The sequence below is a fragment of the Daphnia pulicaria genome, chromosome 6 (assembly GCF_021234035.1).
Source record: "Daphnia pulicaria isolate SC F1-1A chromosome 6, SC_F0-13Bv2, whole genome shotgun sequence".
NCBI lineage: Eukaryota > Metazoa > Arthropoda > Branchiopoda > Diplostraca > Daphniidae > Daphnia > Daphnia pulicaria.
Window position 1 is genome coordinate 1722189 of NC_060918.1, and position 26049 is coordinate 1748237.

The following is a 26049-nucleotide window of genomic DNA, read 5'->3' on the forward strand; positions in this document are numbered from 1 at the left end:
TTGTCCCATACTTTTTATCGGTGTCCCGACTTAGGAAGGTGTTCGGCCTATACTAAAGCATGCGAAACGGCAATAGCCAAAAAGTGTCCCGAATTAGGAACAATACCCTACACTCCTTTTTTTTCACTTTTACTCCATTTCCGCTTTACATTGCAAAATCATATTAATTAACCTTAAATTCCTTGAATTTTTCTGGGAAAAAAATGAAGTAAATAAAAAAACGCGACTTTTTATTTTATATTTCGCACCGTTCGCGGCGCTATCTTCCGTCTCTAAAACTCTTTGTTGACTTGAGTGGTGATCACTGATCATTGTATGCGCCTGATTTGATTTCGTAAACCTTAGTCTTAGGTCTTATTACAGCGATTTGTGGTTGCCGTGACAGTTTCTTTTTTATCATATTAGTTGACTAAAACTAATTAATCCTGATAAAAATAATAAAGGTGCATTTTTTTGGAACCATTCCATTCAAGGTAGACAAATATAAAATTCTCTAAACGTTGTTGCTTTTGGGGGCTTAACACGTGGAAAGTGTTTTCTGTCTTGCCAGTAGGCATTCAATGCGTTGTTATCCAATAATATATTCGTGATGTTAGTAGAAATAGGTAGAAATAGGTGAAATAGGTTCATGTTCATTAGAAATCATATTGTAATTTGGAGTCTTGAGTGTGTGTGTGACTATTTGACTTGTGTGAATCGTAGTCTACACAAAATTGAACAGTATTCCTTTGTTTAGGAATCACAGAAGAAATGGATCATCACCAGTTATCGCTGTCAACAAAAATGCCTAAGATTGTTAGTGAAGATGTTCAAATCAATGAAGATAATTGCATTGATGACAAGAAAGAATATCACCAGGAAAAGGCAGAAGTAGTTAGTCAAAGTTATATTTCCTGTAGGCTATTCATAGATAAAGGTTTTTTGTTTTAAACAGTACAATCTGGAACCATTGCCTGCATGGATGACTCTTGCAGATGAAACTTGCATGAATGAACTTATATCCACCAAGGATTATTCCCAAAAAACTAGTGCCCAGGGAATATTAATAAGTCAAGTAATGTTCAAGGTTGAAACTACAAACTGACTGAAAATACTGAAACACAAACTACTGAAAATACATCTTAATTTTTAACTAGTTGGCACCAGAGGAGCTTTGTCTTGAGGATGTGCAACAACTACAGAAGCTGAATAGAGAACTTCAAGCTGAGAACATAAAAAAAACTTTATCTTACATGATGCTGGAACAGGACTACTACAGTCTTAAAGGTTTTAAATCATAGGCTGTTAATGTAAATTGTTCAATTAGATTAGTATTTATCCACCCTCTTACACATATATTTAGATGAGGTTGCTGTTCTACGCAAGGACTTGAAACATTGGCAAGAATGTAGTGGCCTTATGAAACTTGCTCTCAGGGAACTATACTCCAACCGCGAAAGCACGGTGCGTTATGGAACAGGTAACGGACCATAGCGGACGGTTTTTATTTTCTTGTACGCCACAAACATCAATTGCTTTTTGTTGCAATCAGATGAGATGCCAGAACTACACGGCTTAGAATTAGAAGAATCCATCGAACAAAATTTTCCGGATGAAATATCATCGCCGCCAAAAAGTTCGTCACAGCGCCCAATAGGTATTTATCTCCGTTTTACTTTTAAGAAGACGGGAAACATACTCAAGCTGTCTTTAAATCTTTTATTATTAGTAGAGCTTGTTGATTTACGTCATCAGCACGTAAATCAACCTCAATCATTTAGCGAATTTCCGTCCGTGACTATTTCGGCTGAAATGTCTCAGCGCAAAAGCTTGTCACCGGTTAACAGCGTTAATGCGATGAAACAACTGAACGAAATAAGACGGAGCCCGCTAAACGACGTTTCGCATTGTCCAACAGGTATTTATTTGGTCTTGCAATCAAGGTTTTCAGGAGGGAGCCTGCTTCAGCTGTGTATTGATATTATGTTTCAATTAGGTATGCTTGTTGATTTAAACGAAGACGCCGCACAATCGCAAGCATCCAGCGTACTATCCCCTGTTTCGGATGAAATGTCTCCGGGCATAAAGTCCCCTTTGAAAAAATATGATGTGGCTAATTCAGAGGATGAATTGATTCCTTGCACGCGAAAGGACTTCCCGTATTGTTCCACAGGTGATAAATCAGCTTATTTCGGCTTTGTACGGTTACGGGAGATGTTTTATCTTTTATTATTACATTATGTTTAAATCGATATACCAGAAGCTGTAAAACCACCGCGAAGATCTGTCGAAGCTGATTACGTTCCAAAGAAAACATCTCCGCATAAAAAGCTATCGTCGCCGTTCAAAAGAATTATTCCAGAGGAAGCTAAGGCAAGTTTTATATCGCAGTAACGATGAATTTTTAAGACAATTCTTTCGATTTCAACATTATATTGAAACAACAGCTTAGCTAGTCAATATGCTAAAGTCGTCTATTTAATTCACAGAGTAACTTCAAAGACCCGCCCAAGTATTATTTCCCGAAAAGGAAGGAGTTTAAATGTGATGCGTGTGACTTGTACTTAAATAGCCAAGAACAAATGTTTCAGCATTTCAAGGGAAGTAGGCACAAGGTAAACTGTGATGAAGAACAGTTTAAAAACAATTAGTTGTAATTGTAACGGGGTAAACACACGAAACACGTTTATTTGTGTTAACATTTTCCCACTTAAATTTCTTTAGAAAAGAAAAAGATGGAACATTTGTCAAGTCTTTGGTGTTGTTTTTGATAATGCATTCTATGATTAAAACTAAGTAATACGACGTTTAAATTCATTGATGATGTACCGTAGTAATTTGCGTGACGGTATCAATAAATGATTTTACGAGAACTAACTTTTACAGGCAGAATTAATAATATAAAATGTTACATTGCTTATAACAGTAAAAAATTTTAAGAGATCACTGGGAATTCAATGTTGCCACTAGCTGTTTAAGGATCGTGCAACTCGGCATAATGTGTAATGCGCAATGTCTTAATTTCTGAACGTGATAAGTTACCCGAACCTGGTTTCTGAACGGGTTTTCGTTTTCACCTGATATTGTTTTAGTTGAATTAGTCACTGCGTGGAAGTACGAAGGAAGCCTTTCTGTTTTCGTAATAAAACATAGAACACCGAAGACTGCTTTGAACGATGAAATGTAAAAAGATGTATTACAAAAGCACAATCAATGAAGAATACCGATCAGACAGGAACGGGCAAAGCTTCGGCTACCAACAAGAGAATGTCTTCCGTTCGTGCTCTCCAGTTTTGAGGGCCTTTTGAAATACTTGTCCAGATTTCACCGTGTCGTGGTTCAGCTTGAACGCAACGCTTTTTGACATCATTCTGCTCTTCGACTGTTCCATGAAGCAATTCAAACTTGTAGAAATACCCCCAGGCATCTCCGAAATCTGGATCGATTTTGACTGCACGATTGAACCATTCGCGACATTTCTGTGTTTTTCTTTCTGTCCAAAAGAGCTTGGAGACTGCCAGTAGAACATGTGGATCATGTTCGCACTTTTTAAGGGCATCAACACTTTTCGTTTTGCGTTGGGGGCGATCAACGATGAAGATGGTTTCGGCCCACAGCAGACCAGAGATGGGGCAGTCTTGCAGTGCTTTGGCCATCATGGCCGAAGCGATATCCTTTAGACCAGTCTTCCATTCCAGGCGGATGGCTTCCAACCAAAGTTGCGAGTTCTGCGGGTTCTTTTGACGTGCCTTCTCTAAAACAGAACGTGCTCTGGTCATGTTGCCCTGGCTTTCGTCTAGTCGAGCCAGCAACAGCCAAAGAGGAACGCTGGTGGGACACTTCCTCGTCCCAAGATTGTAACTCTCGCGTGCCTGAGTCATACGCTGCTGCAATACATGAATCTGACCTTGCATCATGTAGAATTTAGGGTAATCAGGAAACTGTTCGATAGCGGTCTGCAATTGTTTCAGGGCCTCTGCCAAGTCCCCAAGATGCCACTCCAGTTTAGCTGATTTCATGAGCACGCGAGGAGTGGGTGCAGAATTTCGAGCTTTGGCCAACAACTTGCGCGCTCGCTCATATTCCCAGTTTTCAGACTCAAGTTTGACGGCAGCCAACCAAATTTCTTCAGAATTTGGATTCGCTTGGAAAGCCAACGACAAGATTGAACGTGCTGCCGGAACGTCACCTAAAATGATTAAAACCAAATGAATAAATGTAAGAATAAACTCTTGGCGATTTTATGCTATTAAGGCGAGTTCTAATTTACCTGCCAACCACTTTGATTTAGCACCCATGAGCCACAGTACTTCAGCTTGGGGACAGTGGGCGACTGCACGTTGAAGAAGTGATTCTAGAGAATCACGTGTTCCATGCTGTCGTTCAAAATGGGCAGCACGCAGCCAGATAGATTTCTTAGCAGGGAAAGTTTCCAGGGAATGCGAGTAAACCGCACGCGAACATTCGAAAGCACCCTATTAATGAATAAGAAAAGAAGAATTAAACAAATCATCCTTGGTCTCGGTATTGCACTTAATTGCAGTAACATTGTTTTTACCTGAGATGTGAAATTATCGGCGTCTTCCAACCAACTGTGTTTGCGATCTTCGTCTTCCACTCCATGACCAATGACGAATTTGATGATAGCCTGACAAGTAAGCACAGCTCCGGATTTCTCGGCATCGACGGCTTCCTTTAACCAGTGTTCTCGATTGATCTCCACTCCGTTGGCCGCAAGAGAATTGATGGATCTGTCAATAATTTTCTCCACCATCGTTGTATTTCCGTGGGCTTCCTCGAGTTTAGCAGCGGTGATCCAGATTTGACGATCTGTCGGAATATTTTCGCGGGCTTTGTTCAATACTTTACGGGCGTTTTCGTACGTCTCTAGTCGAGCAAGGGCAAGCCAAAGCTCAACACTGGTTGGACAACATTCGACTGCACGAGATAACAGAATTTTTGCGTCTTCCGGTTCTTCTAACTCAACGGCAGCTTTCCACAAACGAACCGAATTTGGAATGTGCTCTAACGCTTTCCTGTACATAAAATATGAATTATTTGAACTGTCGTACGAGACTGGTAAATCTACAGTACCTGAATACTCGTTTCTTAGCTTTCATGTCCTGTTCTAGTTCTGATGCTTTGATCCATAGTTTTACGGAATTGACCAAATGATTTACAGCCTGTGCAATTACGTTCTTTGCAGTGTCTACTGGTACAAGACGGGCAGCTTCCAGCCACAGATCCTCCGAGTTGGGACAAGTCTCACACCCTCGCAAAATCAAATTACGGGCCGCTTGTAATTTTCCTGCATAAAAGATTCATTAACACCTAGTTTACTTGAAGCATATCAATCCAACTCTACCTGTCACTTCTTCAAGACGTGCTGAAGCAATCCATGCGGGAGGATGGTTAGGGTTTGTTTCTCGAACGGACTTCAGTAGTAGTCTAGCTTTTTTAATATCATTGATATCTCCTCCATAAGTAGGAATCATCGACTGCAAATCCGTTAGATAACCTTTGGGATCGACCACTGTTTGACCGGAAACAGAATCCGAGACTTGGTTAAGCTTAATGTCCATGAGAGTGTTACGGGCCTGGCCAATTTTTCGCAAATCCAAATCGCCCGTCTGCAGTCAGATATTAAATAAAATTTTATTATTATTTGGCTGTTTAGTATTATTTGGGCAAGCCAACTATTGCGGTAATTTTTTGTAAGAAATTTGAAAAGAAAATGAAAATTATAAAAAACCCACCGGAGTTAGCATGCCAGGAAACGCCGAAGCCAGTCCACTCTTGGGATCGATCGAAGTGCTAGATTCTCCTCCTAAGTTTCGAGTCAGTACTGAATCAGGAAGTGGGGTGAATTTCTCTCGTCTTCCATGTAAACGTTGCTTCCTATTTCTAGCGTCTCCCACTTCTGGAATGTTCTTCCATTCTTCTTCTGAAACCTAAGACAAGCCACAAAATAATTTAGGAAAATTTAACTACATTTGAGGGACATTCAAATAACAAGATAGACATACTGCACACAGTTCTCTTTTAAGATCACTGAATTGCTGTTGAATTTTTGGTCTTTCCTGACGATACTTTTCAATTTCTTCCTTCCTTCTTTTTTCCCTGTACTCTCGTCTTTTTTCATCCATACGCTCATCAATAGCTTCATAAACTGCATCAGCTTCTTCATCATCTTTATCATAAGGATCTTTGTTGAACAGAGAACCACCATAACCAGCAAACTCATCGTAGTTGGCATCATTGAGATCTTCTTCAAGATCTTCATCATCATCCTTCTTTCGTTTAGCTGGTGCTGGATGACGGTCATCTGGTACATCATTTGCATCTCTAGCTGGACCAATATCTGATCGAGTGGTGAAACCTGTAGCACTGGAGGAGACAACAAATTTAATCTTTCAATCTTTTTGTATTATTATTATTAGATATTTACCCTCTGCCAACACCGGCAACATAACCTTGGGGAGCTGGTTGACCAAGAAAATTTTTTCTTTTTGGATTCACGATTGGCGGCGGCGGAAGCTTTGAGGCCATGACAGCGTTTTGTTGCAAATTTCAAATTGCCAACTCAAATCAAACGAAAACGATAAAATAAAGTATTGCTCTTTTGTATTTGTTGGCAGTCTGTTTTCGACTTTTGCATGTGCGTCTGAAGTGCGACACGGTGTTGCCAAATTTCGTAATGCTCATAATTATTTTTTCCCCATTGTTATTTGACACATTCCGAACAACCAAAAACACCGAGAAGATTTATTACTAAAACGAAAGGCGGATGAAAATATTAAATATCTTCTTCATCTCATCTTCCATGTTCCTGCACTGCTTCTAGTTGAAGATTCCGTTAACAGCCAGTGATTGCAGAGCAGCTACAGACGCCTGGAAGCCCGCGTTATAATCGCAAGCTACTTCGTTGGTAACGAAATTGTGTCTGTCATCTACGTAATGGTCATTTTGGTTATTTGGGCCACCAACAAGAGCTCCATAGAGGATCTGGGGATTAGGATTGGGTGAATCAAAGGCATCCCAATCGCAAACGGCGGGCCTATTCGGACATGAACTACACAAAGACGAAAAATTAGAAATGTGTATAATATTTTTGGATATCTATTGTATGAACAAGAAGCTAAAAACACGAACCTGGACGCATGATGTGGCTTCAGTGGTGGATTGTGCCCGAAACCCACGACAAAACTACGGCCTGTATCTCCAAGTGCGTAATGAATCTGCTGTTGCGCCAGTTGGCGATACGCCAATGGATTGATGTTCAGATCGGCAGCCTACGGAATAAGTGTATAATATATTAGTTTATAACGTCTTTTTAATTACCAGGCGTAAAATTGTGAATATCATTTTTAAAATACTTGAAGACAAATGAAAGCGATATTTGATGCGGCGCCTAACGATCCCCACTTGGTGACAAATAGGAGCCCCTTTGGCGTCTTCGGTTGTTCAACTTTGGAATCACAGAAAGTTTGCGCTGCGTTTCTGTAGAGGTTCTCATTTGTCAGTTTGGCCAACAGAACCTATGTCAATCAAATGGCATTAACGGAACAATCAAATGAAACAGAATACAATTGATTTACCTGTACTCCGGCAGTTTTCGTATCCCATGAAAATTCCGATGGATTATCAGAGAGGTTGAACTCGGTGTAAAATGCCTTAGCATCTTCGAGGTAAGCGTTATCGTTAGTAGCTCGGTATAACCAACTAGCGCCCCAAGCCAGTTCGTCACCGAAACCACTTGACCTACAGGCAATTGTGATATTCAGTGTTTGCTGAATCAAATTTGATTTTAAATCGTTTCGTTAAATTAAATCAAAAATTAAATCAAAATTGATTTAATTACAAGAATTAAATCATACAGAGAAATTTGATTTAATTCGTGATTTTAATCGTTTGAAACACAGTGAATCACGGGTAAATCAAAAAAATTGAAAAAAGACGAGAAAACCTACAGATTTTCATGAAAATTTTCTCGATTTCCAATCAGTTTTTAAAATAATATGACTATTCTAGTTCCTTTCCTAAAACAAAGCAGCAGAGAAACAAAACGTATTTTTTTGCTGAAGATTTTAGGTGTGCATAACATATATATTTGATTTTTTTGCCAAGTATAATGCAAAAAACTATATGAAATTTGATTTTGATTTTGATTTTAATTTATAAATTAAATCAAAAATTTATTTGATTATTGATTTAATTTTTGATTCATCTAAAATTTCTAAAAAATGATTTATGATTTTGATTCATAAATAAAAAAAAATCGTGATTCAGCAAACACTGGTGATATTATACCGGAATACATCAAACGCAACTTTTTTATTAAGTTTAAAGCTTTTACGAATAAAAATCTGCTACTTGTGGGATGGACTCGCTGTATATTCCTCGATATCGTTTAGCAAAATCGTACAATTGCTTTGCATGTGTCAAGCAGAGAGCTGAGTAAGTGCTGTCGATTGTTTTAAAAACTATTGAAGCTGCGGCAAGTGCGGCAGCTGTTTCTCCGGCCAAGTCAGACCCTATCGTGCGCAATGTCGTGTTATTTCTTTGAACGACAACATAATTTCAAACAAATTACCAGGTTTTGAGGTAGATATAAAAAAAGCCTAAAGCGATAGAAATGTAGTTTTCAGTCGATGAAATAAATAAGTTCAATAATGGGTCAGGGCTTTACCGGTCGACTCATAGTCATTTCTTCGGGACGCCCCCAGTAATCGTGATCGAGATCGCCATCGCCCACTTGCCCATTAAACTTGTTGGGTTGCACATGGGCCTTGATAAAGTAATCTGTCGCCCACTTGACCATATTTCGAGCTGTTGTTAATTTCCCTGTATTATTTAATTTAATCCAGTAAGTCTAGTGATCGGATTCAACGAGTAATTGGTTTAAATTTTAAAAACCTGCGGAAGAATATCCAAGCGGATAATCAATTATTGACCAAGCCACTATCGTTATAGAACTGGCTAAAGGAAAACCGAGTTTCAAGTGATCTCCAGCTAAAGAAATATGGTAAAGAATTTCAAATACTTTGATAGAATAAAATAGAATACAAATAATAGTATAAATTACCATCGTAATAGCCTCCAGTGAGATCTTCTCCGTCTTGTCCGCGATCGTTGAGCGCCGAGTCTGAACGATACGGAATGGGGTTATCGTTTTTAGGTAAACGGCCAGAACGCTGAGCATAGTAGAAGAGCAAGGATTTAGTGATGACTTCAATGTAATTGTATTTAGTCGGCCAGGCATCCACGAAAATGTTGTACTCCTAGAAATTGCTTCATTTAGTAAAACTTTTCCCATTTTATGCCAAAGAATTAAAATTTATTACTTCTTCTATTATCGGTTGTCTAGCCTCTGTTTTAGTGTCTTGAAAGGACATAATAAAAACAAATTTAACCGAAAATTCTATATTATTGCGATTAAAAATTTAGTTATTTACCAGTTAAACAGACGTTGTCTCCGTTAAAAACTACGCTTGTAATAATGGGTGTGGTGCTGGAACTAAAGAAAGCATTGAAACCGACACTCGTTAGTGTAGTCCCAGCGCTGTGAACTCCGTTAGAATTGAGGTTTCTCAGCTGATATTCCACTTCATTAATCTTAGACTCTGTAGCGTCCCAAGCCTTTCAAAAAAAATATTCAAATTGCTATCTATGATGTAACAGGAGCGTGTCATACCTTTAACCATGGAATGGCCGATGAAAATTTCAGATCAATTTCCCATGAAGTGATTGGAGTCGTAATTGAAATGTTAAGCGAGGCAGTCAAGCCTCCCGGCCAAGATGAGCTAATTGTGACGACATTATCGCACGGTCCTCCTATTTATTATTTTGATTGGTGTATTTTTCAACTCTATATAGTTATGCTAAATATGAGGAACCACACGGAAGAATATTTACCGGAAGCTAGGTGCATGAAAAGAAGAATGACGTTGAAGCCGGATAAAGACAACATTCTCGGTAGTAAGTTTGCTGGATTCTCTGTCAGCATCGTTTGTCACGCTCGCCTTTTTATACTTACTTTCGGTAAAAGCCTACGGCACAGACTCAAGTCTTTTACGTTATTGCATATTACTTCACAATAATTAAAAAATAACGAAAATACAGTTGCGTAACAAGAATACTATCAGTCCATCACCATATTAAAACCATTTTAGAGGAAAAGAATTACTTGAGCAACGCACTGGTATTAGGAAATACAGGACCCATTCGATGGAATGCATACTCACACCAGCTTCAAGTAGATTTTATAATATGGATGACGCACAAAATTCTTTTGTTTAGACATTTAAAAAAATTGTCTGATTTTTTTCCCGATGGAACTATAGCCTTGATAACTACGACTTCTTTTGCACGAGGAATTTCAGCGAAATCTCTTTACGGGTTTCTTCGCGGAAAATGTAGTTATGCTTGTTGCATTTTTCGATTTCTATACATAAGTTTATCACCCCCTGTGCGGATTTCAGATGTTTTTGTTTGAAACCAATCAACTTTGACGCTAGATTAATGACTAGCCTATTGTGATGTTTGGGAACTTGGAAATCAATTAGGTGTGGAAATCAATTTATCCTCATATCCTATTGAAATCAGCAATTGCATAATTCAGGTTTCAGACTGAATGAAACAACACGCGAGCTACCACCTTTACCTTGAAAAGGACATCGAACTCAAAAGTATTCCAGACTTTCCTTATACTCGTATGCTGTGTTATAAATTTTATTTAACTTTTCAAGAACACGCAAATGCAGGCGTTTTTAAACCTTTAGTAATATTTCTCATTTCCAAGAATACCAACAAGATCAGTCATTCAGCAGAAAACCAGCATTATAAGAGTAAAATATACTTTCCAAAATGTAGGTAGTTGTCTAACAAATTCCTGTCTTATCTTGTAAATTTGTATTCTAGTTGAAAACACCTTGGACAGCCAATGATTGCAAAGCAGCTACAGATCCTTGGAAGCCGGCGTTATAATCGCAAGTTACTTCATTGGTAACGTAATTGTTCCGATCATCCGTGTAATTGTCGTTGCTATCTGGACCACCAACTAGAGCTCCATAGAGGATCTGGGAATTGGGTGCAGTTGAGGAATAAGTACTCCAATCACAAACAGCTGGTCTATTCGGACATGAACTACATAAAAAATAACAAAATTATAATCAAGTAGCTGGTTATATGCTATTATCAAAATTATCTTAATAACTAAAATTTGTCATTCAAACCTGGACGCATGATGAGGTTTCAACGGCGGATTAACTCCGTAACCCACGACATAGCTACGGCCTGTATCTCCAAGTGCATAGTGAATTTGCTATTGCGCCAGTTTGCGATACGCCAATGGATTGATGTTAAGGTCAGCCGCCTTTTGAATCGGTGTAAGATATTTAAGACTAAAAAGGTAAATCATTTGATTATTTTTCTATACCTGCAGACAGACGAAAGCAATATTAGCTGCATGACGCAACGATCCCCATGTGTAGATGAACAAGAGTCCTTTGGGTGTCTTCGGTTGGTTAACTTTGGAATCACAGAAAGTTTTCGTTGCGGTTTTGTACAGAGGGTCGTTAGTCAACTTGGCCATCAAAACCTGCATATCAAATCCTCAACATTAGCGACCCAACCTACTGAACACTGCGTTTATGATTTAGTTTTGTATGTGACCTGAACTCCGGCCGTTTTCGAATCCCACGAGAACTCCGATGGATTGTTAGAGAGTCCATACTGGGTGTAAAAAGCCTTAGCATCGTTAAGGTAACTTATGTCGTTGGTGGCACGATAGAGCCATGCTGCGCTCCAAGCCAATTCATCTCCGAAATCACTTGATCTATATAGGCAAGTATAACCGGAGTTGTTAAAACACAAAATTGTTTCAAACGTTTTAAAAAATATCTTACGGGTAAAAATCTGCCACTTGAGGCATAGACTGACTATATTTCCCTTTATATTGTTTGGCAAAATCGTACAGTTGCTTTGCATGTGTCAAGCAGAGAGCTGAGTAAGTGCTGTTGACTGTTTTAAACACCATTGAAGTTGCGGCCAGTGCGGCAGCTGTTTCACCGGCCAAGTCCGACCCTGCATTTTAAATTGATGTTGTTTTAGAGTGCTTTACCGAATGACTATTAAATTATTGACCAAATAAATTCACCTGGGTTTGTTGCAGAAATGAAATAAGCCTGAATCAATTTTAGCGTGAATGAAAGTAAATTAATAAATTGTTAAATTCAGTCTAGAAATTATGTCAGTTTTATCGCATCAGTACCGGTCGACTCATAGTCATATCTTCAGGACGTCCCCAGTAGTTGTGGTTGAGAGTACCATCTCCCACTTGCCCATAAAACTTGTTGGGTTGCACATGGGCTTTGATAAAGTAATCACTAGCCCATTTGACCATATTTTGGGCTTTTGTCAATTGCCCTAGATTTTAGACAAGTTCATGGCAATTTTAGCAGTAGGAGAATGAATATTTAATTTCAATAATTACGAACCTGCAGAAGAATATCCGATTGGATAATCAATTATCGACCAGGCCGCTATCGTCATAGCGCTGGCTAAAGGAAAGCCGAGTTTCAAGTGATCTCCAGCTGTTATGTATCACAGAAAATTATTGACATTTTTAATACATAGACATAGAAAAGTCTAACTAACCATCGTAATATCCTCCAGTGAGATCTTCTGCGTTTTGTCCGACATCCTTGAGTGCCGAATCTGAACGATACGCGATGGGGTTATCGTTTACTGGCAAGCGCCCAGAGCGCTGGGCGTAGTAGAAGAGCAAAGATTTGGTGATTACTTCGCGGTAATTGTATTTAGTCGGCAAGCCAGTACTTGAAGTGGTGGTTGCCTATACGCATTGAGAATAATTAGTTATAATTAATTTTCATTTAGCAATAACTCTTTGTGTTAATAATACGGTAAATTCAAAAGTAATTGATGTTGGCTTCACGCTTTCATCCGCATTCACCTGAGTAGTGGTTGTCGCTGGTTTAGCAGTTGTTGTGCTTAGCGGTCTTATAGTTGTTGTTGTTAATGGTTTAGTTGTTGTGGTGGACGCTTTTTTAGTCGTAGTTGTTATCAACGTTGTAGCTGTCGTTGTTGTCACTGGTTTAGACGTAGTTGACGTGGAAACTTAACGTAAGAATAATCAAATCAGTAAATTTACTAATTTAACTAATAATTCATATTCTCCGTTATACCAGCCGAACAAATGTTGACGCCGTTAAAAAGAATACTTGAAACAGTAGGTACGGGATTGGCATTTGAATTAACATAGGCATTAAACCCGACTCCGCTCAGTATAGCCCCAGCGCTATAAACTCCATTATAGCTGAGATTAGTCAGTTGAAATTGAATATTATTAGTTGTCGTCGATGCAGCATTCCAAACCTATAACTCAGCCAATAATCGAATTAATTTATAAGGTTAAAATTAAGGCGTGATAGCAACCCACCTGCAAACTTGTAAGAGCGGATGAAAATGATATAATCATCGCCCAGTTGGTCCATGATCGTCGTCTGCTACAGCCTCGACGTGTTGTGATTCTGTGCTCCCGAATTTTTGGATTTTGTGCTTTTTCTGGTTTGTTTTCATCAGTAGTCTTGGATTTATCTCGTTTGCGAGAGAATCTGGACTCTGCAGAGTATCTTTTTTTCTATAGTTCTCAATTTCTTTCTTACCCTTTTCTCGTTTGTTTCCTTCGATCTACTGTCTGTGTATAAAAGCCCCCCCCCCTTCCAGCTGATCTGTCAGTGGCCTGACGGATAAGTTTTTCTTTTCAGTGTTTCTTTTCATTTCTTTTCTTCTATCTTTGTATCACACCCTTCTGCTGCCTTCTTATTTTTTCTACTTCGTCTTAATTTCTTCTTCTTATATCAGTTGGCTTAATTGTGTTTTTTTTGTTTATCTCCCAATTAGTAGACTCTCTTGTGATCGTGATCGTTCTTCAGCTATAAAGGAATTCATTCATCAATCGTAAGTTGCGAAGTTCTAGTTTCAAATTTTTTTAAACAGGAAGTGTGTGGTGAAATTCCACCCCGTCCGGTCTGGTTCTAAGCATAACTGGAAAAGGCTTGGTCCCCTAGTTTATTGCTCTAAAGAGCTAAGATCTCCGGTGATCTTGCTCCTCCTCCCTGGGCGAGTGGCAAGGCCAGCTTCTCAATCCGTTCTCGTGTCGTGGGCTTCCGAGTGGAGCGCCGGAAACCTTCTGGTGGAGACCTTGGGGGGATTGAGTACTGGTCACTCTGCTCACGCCTGGTTTGAGGGGTGAGGGAACGGGGGATAGTGTAATCTCTTCGACGCCGTACTCGTCTTGCCTGTCCCTCCCAGTGTCGAAGAGGATCGTCCATCTCTTTCTTTCTCTTCCTTCTCGCTACTTGATTCCCTTTTTATAAGGGCCCTGATCTTAATTGCTAGCCACTAACTTTCTCCACTTCCTTAAGATTGATGGGAGATGATGATGATGATCCAGGCGGAGATCCCTCCGTCTGGGGTCATACTTCCCTGGCTCTCAGTATCAACACACCTTCTCTTAGTCAACCCACCTTCTGCAAAGCTTGCACCCTTCCGTTCGTTCCGATAGACTCTAGATACAAATATTGCGTGAATTGTAGAGCCACAATGGTGTCCAAAATGAAAACGTCCGGCACTAAGAGAGATAGCTCTGCAGCTCAGTTTTCCCTCCAAGAGTCAAATTTGTCCAAACAGCAGAAAGATGATAATGATGATAACTTCCCCTTCCAATTCGACAAAGCTTTCGGAATGGATGTCGATTCATTCCTTGATCTAACCTCAGCAGAGCAAACGCTCAAACTGAAATCCTTTTTTGCCAAATTGGAAGAAGAGGCAGTCTCTGTCAAATCTGAAAAGACTTTAATGTCAAGGAAAATCGAAAAACTTGAAAAAGTAATCGAAAATAGAGCCACTCTCCAAAGCGAATTAAATCTAGCCAAAAAAGATCTTTTAACTGCCAAATTATCTCTTGCTGACAAAGACATCCGGCTCTTTGATCTGCAATCGTCTGTCAATTCAGCTATGACACCGTCTTTGATCACACCCCATTCAGCTTCAAACCCTCCAACTAGCAATCCCTCCGCTCGTAAACAGTCTTTGGTACCTCCTTCCGTTTCAGGTTCTAATCTTTCCAACTCGCACGGCGCAAACCATTCCCATTCTTCAGACAGTTACGCTACAGCGGCAAAAATGAGGTCCAGAGACGTTAGACCTGTACTTATGGCAAAGATAGGCCCCCTAACTAACCCATCTAGTTACTCTGAGTCAGCCGTAGAATCCATCCTCGGACTCCAAACAGATGGCCCTATTGCACAGGACATCAAAATAAAAAATGGCAACTTAGTGATGCGTTTCAACACGGCTGCGGATAGAGATGAAGCCAACAATCGTATAAATGCCCACCAATCGAAGGGATATAAACTCTTTGACAGAGTTTACGTTCCCACCACCCCCTTCCCTCTGCTTGTCCATTTCAATAACCTTTCTCAACGTACCTTGGCAGAACGGTCTGATGACCTCGAGATGAAAATAGCTAAGGAAAAATCTCTCATTTCCCAAGTCGAGTCTAGCAACCCATCTCTGATGGGCTGTGTTGTCTCCGCCAGGGTTCTTAGAAGCAGCCCTAATTCTCATTCTTATCTAGTCCGTCTATGTGTTAACTCCTCGGCACTTAAAAAGTCTATCTTAGCTGGTGGTCGTATCTTCCTCGAAAATAAGGCCCATCGTGCGATTGATGTTGATGTCGACAAAGAAGTTAGGCGATGTCTCAAGTGCCAAAGATACGGTCATATCAAGCACTTCTGCAAATCGTCTTCGACAGTATGTGGATGCTGTTCTCTGGATCACGAAACCTCCACTTGCACGGTCCCTAAATCAAGTTTTAAATGCCCGAATTGTCAAGGAAACCACGAGGCAGGGCACACGAGCTGCAGTGCTCAGATAGCCGCAGTTTCGAGATACACCGCTCTATTCTCTTCCAATGACTGATAGGGTTTCGTCACTATCCTGCCTTCAAATCAATCTTAGGCACTGTAGAGCAGCCGCTCTCTCCCTCTCTCAATTTATTTTGGACTCTGGTTTCGATATAATTCTTATCCAAGAACCGTATGCCACCTTCAATAACGGCATCGAAGTAAAATATATCCCTCCTGGATACGTCTGTTTCCACAATCTAACTAAAGATCATGCATATGGAGCTGCCGTTTTCGCAAAAGCATCCCTCAAGGCCTCGCCTTGTCCCTGGGGCGCCACAAACTCCATTAGCGGTATAAGAGTCAAGATCAAACACAAAGAGATTTTCTTCTTCTCCGTCTATCTCCGTCCTAGTCTTCCCATCATCCTTTCTTCATTCAATAGTCTGCTATCAGAACTGTGCGCTAATACTAGACACTCAGTCTTCGGTTTGGACACCAACGCCAAAAACAAACTCTGGAATAGCTCAGGTACAGACTCCAAAGGTCTGGACCTAGAATCGCTGTTTCAATCTTTTCAGTTAAACATTGCCAATGCCAGCTTGGACAGCCTATCTCACAAGCCCAGTAACACGTCGTTTATTGACGTCTCAGCCTTTGGCGACTCGCTTAACCTACACAACTGGAGATATCCCGACTTCCCTTCGCTGTCAGATCATCCGTTTATTGCTTTCTCGGTGTCCATTCAATCTCTAGATTCGTCCAGCACCACTCATCGAGGTGTAGGCAACTCGCTCCCTCGCCCCGAATCGTGCAACCTTGAACGTTTCACTACTTTACTTCGCCTTCAGTCGCATAATCTCCTTGCCAAATCATCTACTAACAGTCTTCATAGTACTAACGACATCAACACATCTATCACTCTTCTTACCGATTGCATCAGATCGTGTGCCATCAAAAGCAAAAATACAGCGTCTCAATCTTTAACCCAGCCAAAAAAAATGCCTTGGTGGAATAGGGAACTCTGGTCTCTTCGCCACGATCTCAGGATTGCGTACAAGAATAGGTCTCTTCTTAAATCACCCGAAGCAGAACTCGAATACAGATTAATCAAATCCAAATACCAACAAGCTCTGAGGTCTCATAAGAGGGCCTCATGGAAAGATTTCTGTTCTGCTAATTTCAATGGCGATATTTTCGGAGCGTTAAAAAAAATAACCCAACCACCCCCTTCCAATGGCCTTCCCCAAAAACTGAGCTCTCTTGGATCTGTTTTCAGCTCTCAGAATCAAATTATGCAGTGTCTCGCCGACAACTTCTTCCCAAAACAACCTATCACATTACCTCAACACTCCTCGTTAGAATCCGAAGTTTATAGACAACTGAACAGCGGCCTCCCATTAGACTATTCTCCACCTATAACTTTGGTTGAAATCCGTGAGAACCTGAAACAACTAAAAAATACCTCCACTCCAGGATCAGATGGTCTCTCGATGATCTGGCTAAAGCTTAGTATCGAGCACGTTATGCCTCTTATCGAATCTATTTTCAATGCCTGCGTCTCTCTCAATTACTTCCCACCTTCCTGGCGATCAGCCAAAGTAATTGTTCTGAAGAAACCAAACAAAGACTGTTACGAGACTGTCAGCAGTTTCCGTCCAATCAGCATCCTAAACAGTCTATCTAAACTATTCGAAAGAATCCTCCATACGAGACTGAAGAAATTAGCAATTGACAATCAATGGTTTAGCCACAATCAGCATGGCTTTCGTGAGGGCAAGTCCACAGAAACTGCGGTTTCAGATCTAGTCAATCATATAGAATGTAGTTGGAAAGCAAAGAAAACGGTAGCGTGTGCTTTTTTAGATATCAAGAGTGCATTCGACGCTGCATGGCACCCAATGATTTTACGTGGACTCATCTGCAAAGATTGTCCAATGTACCTTGTAAAGCTAATTGAGGCTTTCCTTCTTGATCGCACCGCCACTATCTCGTCCGGTGATGAAGAACTTTGTACCACTCTCGAAGTAGGTTGCCCCCAAGGGAGCATTTTGTCACCATTCCTTTGGAACATCCTTCTCGAATCTCTATTCCTACTCTCCTTCAATTTTGACTTCATAATCATTGCATATGCCGACGACATTTTGCTATGTGCCACCAGTGTCTTAGCTCACCTAGCAGTCAGCAACCTCCAATTAATGTGCAACTCTGTGGTTGATTGGGGTCTAAACTCTAAACTCTCCTTTAATGCACTCAAAACTGTGTTTATGGTTTTCTCTCGTAAACAATTTGATCGATCTGCTTTCTGCCTTGTCATAAACAACGTTAGCATCCCTCACTCTAGAGAATGTCGCTATCTAGGTCTCATAATAGATGAGAAACTGAACTGGCGGGCCCACATTGCTAAAATTTGTACGGAGGCAACCAAAACCTTCAATACTATCAAAAGATGCTTCCGGCTATCCTGGGGCCTCTCACGCTCCAAACTTCTCCTCCTCTACAATGCGGTAATCATTCCAAAAATCTCGTATTGCTGTCCGTGTTGGGTTTCCGCAACCAAATTCTCCTGGTGCAGGAAGAAGTTGCGCAGTTTTCAGCGACCAATTGCTACGAGCATCTGTCGAGCCTTCAAAAGCACGTCTGGTCAGGCGGGCTTCGTTCTGGCTTCGACAACTCCATTAGACCTTAAACTTATTGAAATCACTTGTAATAGGTTCTTGGCGGGTGCTCCAATTCCAGTCTCTTCATCGTCGGTGATCGCAATCCTAGTGGAAAAAGCGAGATCGGCAATGGTCATCGCTAGTCGTCCAGATCCTCCCTCCCTTTCAACAATAAAAGCCACCACAAGAAGATTAATCTTAAATCAATGGAACGAAGAATGGTCCATCTGTACTTCCGGCTGTCTCACTAGAGAATTCTTCCCATCTATCCAATCCGCTCTTACATTGAACAAACTCAACCCCTCTTTTGAAGTTATGCAAGTGCTATCTGGACACTCCTTTCTTTATAAATTTCTACACCAGATCAAAGTTCAATCTTCTCCACTCTGCTCTTGTAACCAGGACGATGAAACAACTCAACATTTCCTTTTCTCATGCATTAAATTCTCACAGCAGCGCGCTGCTCTGATCAAGGCCGTCAACATAACTTCCTTACACTGGCCACCCAATCTAAAGGAATTTGTATGCAACACCATACTTTGGAAGGCCTTCGTGACCTTTATCACCCAAACTAAAAGATTGGTCAAGCCATCCAGATAAAAAACTCAGTTCTTTTATCCCATTTGCAAATTCTTTTCGGCCGTGTCTACTCGTCACAATCTCTGGTACCTCGACCGGGGCTTGCTACTTTGCAGTACCCAGCCTCAGGACGAGAGGTACCAGTAAGATGTTACAGTTCTTAGTCGTTTGAGGCCTTTATTTTTTTTTCCACTTTTTGCTAATTCTTTTTCTTTTTTTCGGCCGTGTCTACTCCACATAATCTCTGGTGCCTCGACCGGGGCTAGACGTACGTTACAGTACTCAGCCTCAGGACGAGAGGTACCAGTCAGATGTTTTTTAGTCGCTCGAGGCCTTTCTACATCTTTATACCCCCTTTCATAGCATTCTATCTTCTCTCTCTTCCTTTATCTTCATAAATCGCCATACATTACCACCCGTCAATTTCGTGCGTTTATTTCATATTCCCTTTCCCATATCTAGTCCAGTGTTGTATTCGTTATTTTTATATTTTTGACTGTAATATACGGGTAACACTCGCCTTAAGACGAGTAACACACCCTCTAATAATAATCGCCCAGTTGGTGACTGGTGTCTGAATTGGGATCAGAAGAGCAGTGGTAGAACCTCCTGGCCAGGATGAAGTGACGGTGACGACATTGTCACATGGCCCTCCTTTTGATAAGAATTAACAAAAATTACTGGTCTAGTTTTAACAAATTAAAAAAAATTAAATTATTGTTCCATACCTAAAACAAGACTGGTGTAAAGGACGATAATGAAACCGAATAATGCCAACATTCTCGGTCGTTTACAGTTTATTGTCTGGTAGCTTTGGTATAAATCTGTACTGTTATATATATTCACAATCGTATAGGCTAGTATATGATGATGTGGAATGTGGATTTTTATCCAACAGATGTGTGAAGCTGGCAGCTGAGCACCCAATGACAAAAACCATATGTTTGTCGTTACATTTCTAATTATTTAGCCGGGTCCCCGAGTGTAATTCATTTTCTGAATAAATGCGCACCCGGATCTAAATGATTTTGCTGACCTAATTAGTTTTAGAAATCTGGCCATGATATATATTATCACTTCGTTCGCGCGGTTGTTCAATTGAACGAATTCAGCGCGTTTCAGCGAAATCTCTTTACGGGTTTCTTCGTGGAAAACATAGTTGTGATTGTTGCTTGTCTATCTATGGCCTGTGGATTTTAGATGTTCTTGTTTTAAACTAGTCAACTTTAACGCTAGATTAATGGCTAACCTATTGTGATGTTTGGGAACTTGGAAATCAATTAGGAGTGGAAATCAATTTATCCTCATATATCCTATCCTCCTATCCTTGTTATCAGCAGTTGCATAATTATTCGCGTATCAGACTGAATGAAACAACACGCTATCTACCACATTTACATTGAAAAAAAATCGAACTCAAATGTATTCCAGACTTTCCTTAGATTAATAGACGATTCTTCGTGACATGCGCATTAGTTGAATGAAATGTTACCAATAGTTTGAGAAATATGCCACCCGTATGCTCTGTGTTATGAATTTTATTAAATTTTTCAAGAACACAAAAATGCAACCGTTTTTTTAAACCTTTAGTAATATATCCCATTTCCAAGAATACCAACAAATTCAGTCATGTAGCAGAAAACCAGCATTAAGAGTAAAATATACTTTTCAAAATATAGGTAGTTGTGTAACAAATTCCTGTCTTATCTTGTAAATTTGTATTCTAGTTGAAGACGCCTTGGACAGCCAATGATTGCAAGGCAGCTACAGATCCTTGAAAGCCGGCATTGTAGTCGCAAGCTACTTCGTTGGTTTCGGGTTTGCTCCGATCATCCGTGTATTTGTCGTTGATATCCGGACCTCCGACAAGAGCACCATAGAGGATCTGGGAATTGGGTGCAGTTGAGGAATAAGTGCTCCAATCACAAACAGCTGGTCTATTCGGACATGAACTACATTAAAAATAAAAAAATAATCAAATGATATGCTATCTATCATATTTAACTTTGAAATGAGTAAAATTTGTTATTTAAACCTTGATCTATGATGAGGTTTCACCGGAGGATTAACTCCGAAACCCACGACATAGCTACGGCCTGTATCTCCAAGTGCATAGTGAATTTGTTGTTGCGCCAGTTTGCGATACGCCAATGGATTGATGTTAAGGTCAGCAGCCTTTTGAATCGATGTAAGATATTTAAGACTCAAACTCATATGATTTTTTTTTAAATACCTGCAGACAGACGAAGGCAATATTTGCTGCATGGCGCAACGATCCCCATGTGTAGATGAACAAGAGTCCTTTGGGTGTCTTCGGTTGGTTAACTTTGGAATCACAGAAAGTTTTGGTTGCGGTTTTGTACAGAGGGTCGTTAGTCAACTTGGCCATCAAAACCTGCATATCAAATCCTCAACATTAGCGACCCAACCTACTGAACTATGTATAACCTGCACTCCGGCCGTTTTCGAATCCCACGAGAACCCCGGTGGATTGTTAGCGAGTCCATACTGGGTGTAAAAAGCCTTAGCATCGTTAAGGTAAGTTACATTATTGGTAGCACGATAGAGCCATGCTGCGCTCCAAGCCAATTCATCTCCGAAATCACTTGAGCTTTATATAGGCAAATTACTGGAGTTGTTAAAACACAAAATGGTTTCAATGTTTTTTAAAAATGTCTTACTTGTAATAAGCTGCCGCTTGAGGCATAGACTGACTATATTTCCCTTTATATTGTTTGGCAAAATCGTACAGTTGCTTTGCATGTGTCAAGCAGAGAGCTGAGTAAGTGCTGTTGACTGTTTTAAACACCATTGAAGTTGCGGCAAGTGCGGCAGCTGTTTCACCGGCCAAGTCCGACCCTGCATTTGAAATTGATGTTGTTTTAGAGTGCTTTAACGAATGACTATTAATTTATTGACCAAATAAATTCACCTGGGTTTGTTGTAGAAATGAAATAAGCCTGAATCAATTTTAGCGTGAATGAAAGTAAATTAATAAATTGTTAAATTCAGTCTAGAAATTATATGTCAAATTTAACGCATCAGTACCGGTCGACTCATAGTCATATCTTCAGGACGTCCCCAATAATTGTGGTCAAGAGTACCATCGCCCACTTGCCCATAAAACTTGTTGGGTTGCACATGGGCTTTGATAAAGTAATCACTAGCCCATTTGACCATATTTTGGGCTTTTGTCAATTGCCCTAGATTTTAGACAAGTTCATGGCAATTTTAGCAGTAGGAGAATGAATATTTAATTTCAATAATTACGAACCTGCAGAAGAATATTCGATTGGATAATCAATTATCGACCAGGCCGCTATCGTCATAGCGCTGGCCAAAGGAAAGCCAAGTTTCAAGTGATCTCCAGCTGTTATGTAAGACAGAGAATTATTGACATTTTTAATACATAGACATAGAAAAGTCTAATTAACCATCGTAATATCCTCCAGTGAGATCTTCTGCGTTTTGTCCGACATCCTTGAGTGCCGAATCTGAACGATACGCGATGGGGTTATCGTTTACTGGCAAGCGCCCAGAGCGCTGGGCGTAGTAGAAGAGCAAAGATTTGGTGATTACTTCGCGGTAATTGTATTTAGTCGGCAAGCCAGTACTTGAAGTTGTGGTTGCCTACTCATTGATAACTATTAGTTATTCATCTTCACTTAGGAACTCTTAGCGTAATAATAAGATCAATTCAAAAGTGATATGAATATTGGATCGTCTTAAGGTTGGCTTCCGCATGTTGCATCCGCATTCACCTTAGTAGTTGTAGTCACTGGTTTAACACTTAACAGTCGTTGTGTTTAGTGTTTTAGTTGTTTTAGTGAACCATGTCTTAGTTTTAGTTGTTATTTATAATTTATATAAATTATGTCTTTATTCTTATATCAACGGTTTAGCTGTCGTCGTACTCACCGGTTTAACTGTTGTAACTAATTTTTTGGTCGTTGTTGTCCCAGTTTTAGCTGTGGTTTTTGTAACTGGTTTAGTCGTAGTTGACGATGAAACTTGTAAAAATAATCAAATCAGTCAATTTTCTACTTATCCAACAATAATTCATTCATATTTTCCGTTTTACCAGCCGAACAAATGTTGACGCCGTTAAAAAGAATACTTGAAACAGTAGGTACTGGATTGGCATTTGAATTAAAGTAGGCATTAAACCCGACACCGCTCAGTATAGCACCAGCGCTCTGAACTCCATTCAAGCTGAGATTAGTCAGTTGAAATTGAATATTATTAGTTGACGTCGATGCAGCAGACCAAACCTACAACTCAAACAATAAACAAATTGATTTATAAGGTTAAAATTAAGGCGTGATAGCAACCCACCTGCAAACTTGTAAGAGCGGATGAAAATGATATAATCATCTTCCAGTTGGTTATTGGTGTCTTAATTGGGATCAGAAGAGCAGTGGTATAACCCCCTGACCAGGATGAAGTGACGGTGACGATATTGTCACATGGCCCTCCTTTTGATAAGAATTAACAAAAATTACTCGTCTTTTCTATTAAAATTATAATATTACTAGTAATCTTGTGCCAGTTAAAAGCTAACGTAACAGAAACATAAGAATTTGGTGGGTTAATGATTTTCCAAGGAAACGTGGATTCGTGTTTTTCGTAAGCGATTTTGAATTTTACTTTTCGAGTCGTTCGAGATTACTTCGAAAATAAACCCATAACTTAATAAACCCATAACTGTGCAATTTTTGAGTTGCTGAATTTTTTTTCATTTTGAATCAGAGTGATTGAATTATTTCCCCACCCATTTACATCTTGCCTGTTAATCTTATCGTCTCCTTGTCATTCTCCTATTGCCAGTTAAATTTATTTTTGCTTTAGACGGCAAACGGGGGATAGGCAGATGGGACCCTAAGAAAATGGACTACTTTTTATAAAGAATCCAAGCGGCATTTTTTCTCCGTCAAAGGGAGACTGTTACAATAAAAAACCATCGTGACCTTCTATATAATTTGCCTAGCTCAAATCAACATGAGTGAAATTCACACATTGCCGTTTGGTTAATTATAAGTTAATTGGCCGATTCTCGTATTTATTATTTCATTAACATATTCCTCTTGGTTTTAACCATGAAGTTCATTTTTTACAGATGTCGTTTTCACTTCGCAGCTCTCGTACATTTTAAAAATTAACAAATTTCCGTGTTTGCTTCGCCATTTTTATATATTTTTCTCCCCTGTTGACATCTTGCTCGTTAATCTCATTTGTTGCCTTATTAATTTTCTTCTTGCCATACCTTTTTCGTTTTTTGGTCACTTTTTTCATTTATTCATTTTAAGTTGCGGAGATTTTTTATTTGCAATTGATTTGATTGATGTTTTATTTTGATTCAGAGTGATTTAAATTTTTTCCCGCCATTGACATCTTGCCTGTCAAACTAATTGTCGCCTTGTTGCCAGTTAATTTTCTTTTTGCTAGACCATTTTCGTTTTTTGATCCCTTTTTTTCTTTTATTCGTTTTAAGTTGTAAAGACTTTTTTATTTGCAATTTATTTTAATTTCGTGATATCTTGATTAGCCTGTTCAATTCTTGTCCGTAGTTTATTTATTACCTAATATTCGTTGCCTGCCCGTCGGTTCGTCGCCTGATATTCTGTCTGCCCCTCGCTTTGGGTGTTAAGGCTATTCGTCTTTTTCCCAAAAACTTGGTCTGTTTTAGTCGTGGATGCGTAATCAAACAGTTTAATTTAAGACTGGATTTGTTGTCTTTTCATAACTTAACCGTCACTCACGTTTTTCCGAGTAGCAATTCAGTCAATTGCAATGTGTTTGGCCGTGAATCAAATTCGTTTCCTTCTGTCTTTTTTTTCTTTTAAGTTAATTCTCGGGTTTTTATTAATAATTTTAGGTAACAAAATTTTTCGCGATATTACCGGAATATTAAATAGCCCACGAATCTCGGCCGGCCTCTCCTTTGCCATCGTCTTTCGGAAATAAAAACTGTCCAATCAACTCATTAGCCGTCTTTTTTCCGTCCGTTCGTGCACGCAGAGCACGGCGTTTATGACGCGAGACTCTGCTGAGTGTACATAGTAAATACACACAGGAGAGGGAGAGACCCGACGAAAAGAAGACCCTAATTTTTAGAAATAAATAAGTGATTTTATTTCTCCTTGAAAACAGACCTAATTTCCCTTTTATTTATAAGTTCCATAAGGAACTTTGAATTAAATACTGATTTGTTCCACTCATTTGTCCTTGTGAGAATGAGCATTTCTTAATGGTGAGATTCTGTCACCCTGTATATACTTTGCCGTAGCTCAAACCGTGGTGAGTGAAATTCACATACTGCCGTCTCGTTATTTATAAGTTAGTAAGCCGATTTTAGTCTTTATTTTTTGGTGAACATATTTCCCTTAGTGTTAAATATGAAGTTCATTTTTTATAAACGTCATTTTCGCTTAACAGCTATCGTAGGTAAAAAAAAAACGAACGAATTTCCGTGTTGACGTGTTCCTTTCGCCACATTTTCTACCCTAGCTAGATCCCCCCTTCAGCGACTCAGCCTCCCCTCTTGCAACTCGAGGATTTTCCCTTGAGGGTAAAGAACCCAAAACAGGTAGAAACTCTGGGAGCCAATCAGCGCGTGAGCACAACTTATTTAGCCCCGCCCAAGCGACGACTTGTATTATAGTATAGGATAAATACCTGAAACAAGACGGGCGAAAAGGACGATAATGAAACTGGATAATGACAACATTCTTGGTCGATTGCAATTAATTGTCTGTTACCTTTGGTATAAATGTGTGTTTTTATATGTATATTCACATGCGTAGTATATGATGATGACGTACGTTTTTATTCAACAGATATCCAGCGCAGCTGCGTTTCCATTAAAAAAACCATATGTTTGTTGTTGTTATATTTTTTTAAAA

The 26049-nt window shown here is 39.6% G+C and overlaps 3 protein-coding genes across 6 annotated transcripts; 1 reads left to right on the forward strand and 2 right to left on the reverse strand.

Moving 5' to 3' along the window:
* The first annotated feature begins 257 nt into the window (after positions 1-257).
* LOC124343682 lies at positions 258-2852 on the forward strand. 4 transcript variants are annotated; one of them, XM_046797109.1, is made up of 10 exons: positions 258-473; positions 737-873; positions 935-1066; positions 1137-1266; positions 1343-1459; positions 1532-1636; positions 1712-1897; positions 1976-2152; positions 2240-2352; positions 2469-2852. In XM_046797109.1, exons 2-10 carry the CDS (start codon positions 751-753, stop codon positions 2628-2630), a joined length of 1245 nt encoding a protein of 414 aa, XP_046653065.1. In that variant the 5' UTR covers positions 258-473; positions 737-750; the 3' UTR covers positions 2631-2852. The 4 variants fall into 4 exon arrangements, with proteins under 4 accessions (XP_046653065.1, XP_046653063.1, XP_046653064.1 ...); XM_046797107.1 differs by having other exon boundaries at positions 259-473; positions 1709-1897; XM_046797108.1 differs by having other exon boundaries at positions 260-473; positions 737-870; positions 1709-1897.
* A 304-nt stretch (positions 2853-3156) lies between these two features.
* Positions 3157-9971, reverse strand: LOC124343826 (pre-mRNA-processing factor 6-like). The gene is made up of 21 exons (XM_046797319.1): positions 9895-9971; positions 9674-9813; positions 9435-9618; positions 9324-9361; positions 9065-9260; positions 8896-8991; positions 8669-8823; positions 8573-8600; positions 8336-8513; positions 7578-7740; positions 7356-7517; positions 7132-7271; positions 6901-7051; positions 6428-6516; positions 6006-6366; positions 5736-5930; positions 5345-5609; positions 5074-5287; positions 4538-5015; positions 4250-4454; positions 3157-4168 (listed from the first exon to the last, which is right to left on the reverse strand). The coding sequence occupies exons 1-21, from the start codon at positions 9947-9949 to the stop codon at positions 3207-3209; spliced, it is 4455 nt and encodes a 1484-aa protein (XP_046653275.1). The 5' UTR covers positions 9950-9971; the 3' UTR covers positions 3157-3206.
* Positions 9972-20671: 10700 nt separating this feature from the next.
* Positions 20672-25969, reverse strand: LOC124343633 (endoglucanase 12-like). Its single transcript, XM_046797036.1, has 13 exons — positions 25823-25969; positions 23483-23622; positions 23229-23418; positions 23066-23157; positions 22582-22777; positions 22422-22517; positions 22196-22350; positions 22080-22107; positions 21829-22006; positions 21596-21758; positions 21381-21542; positions 21183-21322; positions 20672-21099 (listed from the first exon to the last, which is right to left on the reverse strand). The coding sequence occupies exons 1-13, from the start codon at positions 25872-25874 to the stop codon at positions 20871-20873; spliced, it is 1821 nt and encodes a 606-aa protein (XP_046652992.1). The 5' UTR covers positions 25875-25969; the 3' UTR covers positions 20672-20870.
* Between the last annotated feature and the right edge of the window lie 80 nt (positions 25970-26049).

What these genes read in the sequence shown, in the direction of transcription:
- LOC124343682 (XM_046797107.1), top strand. Translation starts at nt 751, where the DNA reads ATGGATCATCACCAGTTATCGCTGTCAACAAAAATGCCTAAGATTGTT. An exon ending in CACGGTGCGTTATGGAACAG is followed by an intron (nt 1,460 to 1,531) that starts GTAACGGACCAT and finishes TGTTGCAATCAG; the next exon opens with ATGAGATGCCAGAACTACAC. An exon ending in TTATTCCAGAGGAAGCTAAG is followed by an intron (nt 2,353 to 2,468) that starts GCAAGTTTTATA and finishes TTTAATTCACAG; the next exon opens with AGTAACTTCAAAGACCCGCC.
- LOC124343826 (XM_046797319.1), bottom strand. Translation starts at nt 9,949, where the DNA reads ATGTTGTCTTTATCCGGCTTCAACGTCATTCTTCTTTTCATGCACCTA. An exon ending in CGGCCATTCCATGGTTAAAG is followed by an intron (nt 9,619 to 9,673) that starts GTATGACACGCT and finishes TTTTTTTGAAAG; the next exon opens with GCTTGGGACGCTACAGAGTC. An exon ending in AAGCCACATCATGCGTCCAG is followed by an intron (nt 7,052 to 7,131) that starts GTTCGTGTTTTT and finishes GTCTTTGTGTAG; the next exon opens with TTCATGTCCGAATAGGCCCG.
- LOC124343633 (XM_046797036.1), bottom strand. Translation starts at nt 25,874, where the DNA reads ATGTTGTCATTATCCAGTTTCATTATCGTCCTTTTCGCCCGTCTTGTT. An exon ending in TAGTTACAACAGTTAAACCG is followed by an intron (nt 22,778 to 23,065) that starts GTGAGTACGACG and finishes ATCAATGAGTAG; the next exon opens with GCAACCACAACTTCAAGTAC. An exon ending in AAACCTCATCATAGATCAAG is followed by an intron (nt 21,100 to 21,182) that starts GTTTAAATAACA and finishes TTTTTAATGTAG; the next exon opens with TTCATGTCCGAATAGACCAG.